At 41.2% G+C, this 3294-nt stretch overlaps 1 protein-coding gene across 1 annotated transcript; it reads right to left on the reverse strand.

The window, feature by feature from the left end:
* en2b (engrailed homeobox 2b) lies at window positions 1-2510 on the reverse strand (the record flags this gene model as incomplete). Its single annotated transcript, XM_079243927.1, has 2 exons — window positions 1-317; window positions 2060-2510. The coding sequence occupies 2 exons, from the start codon at window positions 2508-2510 to the stop codon at window positions 1-3; spliced, it is 768 nt and encodes a 255-aa protein (XP_079100053.1).
* Between the last annotated feature and the right edge of the window lie 784 nt (window positions 2511-3294).

A 3294-nucleotide genomic window follows, 5' to 3' on the forward strand; every position in this document is an offset into this window, starting at 1 on the left:
TCACTCACTGTCCGACTTCCCGTCTCCGGACGCGGAGTGGTTGTATAATCCCTGCGCCATCAGGTGCAGCGCGAGGGAGTTTTTATTCCCAGAGGCCTTTTTTATTTTAGCCCGTTTGTTCTGGAACCAGATTTTGATCTGGGATTCGTTTAGGCCCAGGTCTCTGGCCAGGTCTTGTCTCCGCTGCTCGGTGAGGTAGCGGTTGTTCTGGAACTCGGCCTTCAGGCGGTGGAGTTGCTCCGCGGTGAAGGCCGTCCGGGGCCGTTTGTCCTCCTTACTTGGGGTCGGGGCTTTCTTTGGTTTGCGGGATCTGGGCCCTTGGTGTGGAGGAGGAGACAGAATCGGGTCAGAGGGTCAAACTAACAATTTATCTTCATAATTTAATGAAAACAGGAATGCGCCAGGAAATTTGCGCTACCATCCTATATGACGTCATACAGATGGAAAATTATTTCCAGAAGTACTTAATGTCTATATTAATTTCAGATGTAGGTTTCTGCAACGATAAATGGAAGATGGGAGAAAATATTTCGTTCATGTTTGCGCCTTTAAACAGACATGACGTCACAGCAAGATTAAATATTGGAATATTTTCTAAATCCCTAAAAGAAATATTTTTCGCCTGGAACCTCTGACACGACTCAAACGGACTTTTAGGCTGCTGGTGGGGGTGGGGTGTCACATTATGGAGGATGGTAGAGTCAGGCGCCTCTTTCCCCCCCAGTTACCGTGGAAACAACATTTCCAGTAAAAGAGTAAGAAGCTGTTCAGTTCTTTTTTTTTTTTTTTTTTTTTTTGTTTCTTGCGGGTGAGTTCTGATTTAACAGAAACACGAGAAGCTGCACGCGCCACTATACTTATGAAGTAAAGGGTCATCAATGGATCATTAAAAACTTCTGTTAGCAGGAAAACTGGGAAAAAGACAAAAATTCTCTCTGCGCGCGCGCGCGTGTCAGTTTCCCAAACATCTCATCAATGGTTTTTTTCTGCTTTTCTTTTTTAGCTTTTCAGTTGAGAAACAGTAGTATAATAATAATAATAATAAGAAGAAGAAGAAGAAGAAGAAGAAGAAGAATTATTTTCATGAATCTCTTATTTTTTCTGGTTTCTTAATCTGCTGAATAATTGACGGATTTAAACTGAGTCTAAAAGAGGGAGAAACGAGTCCAGATGGGAACGTTTTACTATTTCTCTGAGAGGCCAAAGTGACGCTTTAAGTAAACAAATAAATAAATAAATGAACAAATAAATAAATAAAAACTGTGCATTTTTAATGTGCCACGTCTTCACAGAAAGCCGTCTGGTTTTTGGCCCCTCACTTTTTGGCCCCTCTCCCTTCTTTGTCACAAAAATATGCTAATGGAAGATTAACAAAGAAACCAGAAGAACAATGGGGTTAAACTTGGGTTTTCTTCATTTCTGTTCAAATTTCATTTTTCGTTTTCTTCAGACACTTTTTCTGATTCTTTGATATAAAACTTTTTCACGACTTTCTGTTGACTTTAACTTTATTTCTTGATGTGAAAACTGGGATGTGGTCCTTCAAGAGCAACTGGACTCAGCTTCTGTTTCATGAGTAAAATATTTTGCTTGCTGTGGAATTTATTCGAAATGTGTTGAGGATATTTACAGTTTATTAATGAAAGTTATGAGAAAATACAGATGACGTTTCTGAATAAAAAAAATTACTGAACGCAAGAAAAATCTATGAGCTGTTTTGATTTTCTGAACCTTCTAAAGAGTTTAAAGATTAAAACTGGTTCATTTTCCTGAAAGAAAAGTTTTCTTTTCTTCACGTTCAGCCATGAACTAACCTAAATGCACTTTTACATCCGCACATTCATTTTATTCATTTTTGTTTTTAGTTTGTGTGTGTGTGTGTGTATATATATATATATATATATATATATATATATATATATATATATATATATATATATATATATATATATATATATATATACATATAGTTTGTTTGGTTTGTGTTTTTTAATCACAGTTAGGCTACAACCGGCCCGGACATAATTTGTATATGTATGTTTTATTTGGTTCCACTGACCTGATGACGGGCGGTCGGAGTACCTGGTACAATAGACCCAAGCGGGCCACAGCATCGGTTTGGCCGCCGGAGTCGCTCTGGTCTTGGTGCTGAGATCCCCGTCGTCCTCCAGGACTTTCCCCGCCGAATCATTGCTTATCAGTTCGGGCCTCCTTGGATCTGAGTCCGGACGCTGGTCGCCGGAGGCCCTTGAGTCCCCCTCCTGCTCCCCTCGTTGACCGAGCTGTGGGTTGCCAGGTTTGGTGGCTCCTCTGATCCTCACGCCGTTCCCCTCCCGGACAGAAGACCTGTCTTTCTTCTTTCGGCCAAAGTCCGGCCTTAAAATGTTGTCGATGTAGAAGTTGGTGATGGTGTGAGACTGCTGGTTGGCGGGTGGCTGAAGGAGAGGAAGGATGACACGGTTCAACTCCTCTCCAGAGCTCTGTGGGCGCTGCGGGTCATTTTCCCCCATAATGATCAATCCTTGTTGACCTGAGCTCCTTTCCAAAGTAGGAATTCCAATTTTCTGATTCTGCTCTTTCAGCCAATGATCGGCCACTCAGTGATTTTAACCCAGAATCAAAATCCAGGTTTTGAGCAGAGTTGCTGATGTTTATTTGTAAAAAGGCTCCTGAGGTGATTCTGACAAAGAAAAATCATTCTTGACTTTGTTGGAGGAGCATCCTTCTCCCGCCTGGAATTACTTCTGTTATTCCCAACCTGCTGGAACGAGCTCGAAAAATAAAAATAAAAATAAAAAGCTGATCCAAAAATATTTTTTTATCCTGCTTTCCTATTATTGAGCGTCCAGCAGCAATAATCAGTCCTGATAAAGACGCCACTCAAATACTTTCACTACACGTTTTTTGGATCTCATTTCTGATTGGCTGAGAGACTCCATGATGACGTTTGTCTGACACGTGCCTTCGGCCAATAGGCTTGCTGGGTTTGTGTCATGTGAGGTCCCCGGAATTCCCAGAAGGACCAGATGAGTCCAGTCCACACGGGCAGAGTGAGATGCGTTCAGGGTCCCACGGAAATGTTTAAAAGGTTCAAAACACGCACACTGAACAAATCAGTGGGGTTGTTAATCTAAACCTGGACCATCACAACTAATCTTAAGCCTGATCCTGGTCCTGCCTCTGTACCCGTTTCTACAGCTAAATATTTATTTATTTATTTAAACAGTCATGTATTTATTCATTAGATTCAGTTCAGTTCAGCTTTATTTGTACAGCGCCACTTCACAACAATAT

Source organism: Telmatherina bonti (assembly GCF_933228915.1).
Source record: "Telmatherina bonti genome assembly, chromosome: 7".
Classification (NCBI taxonomy): Eukaryota; Metazoa; Chordata; class Actinopteri; order Atheriniformes; family Telmatherinidae; genus Telmatherina; species Telmatherina bonti.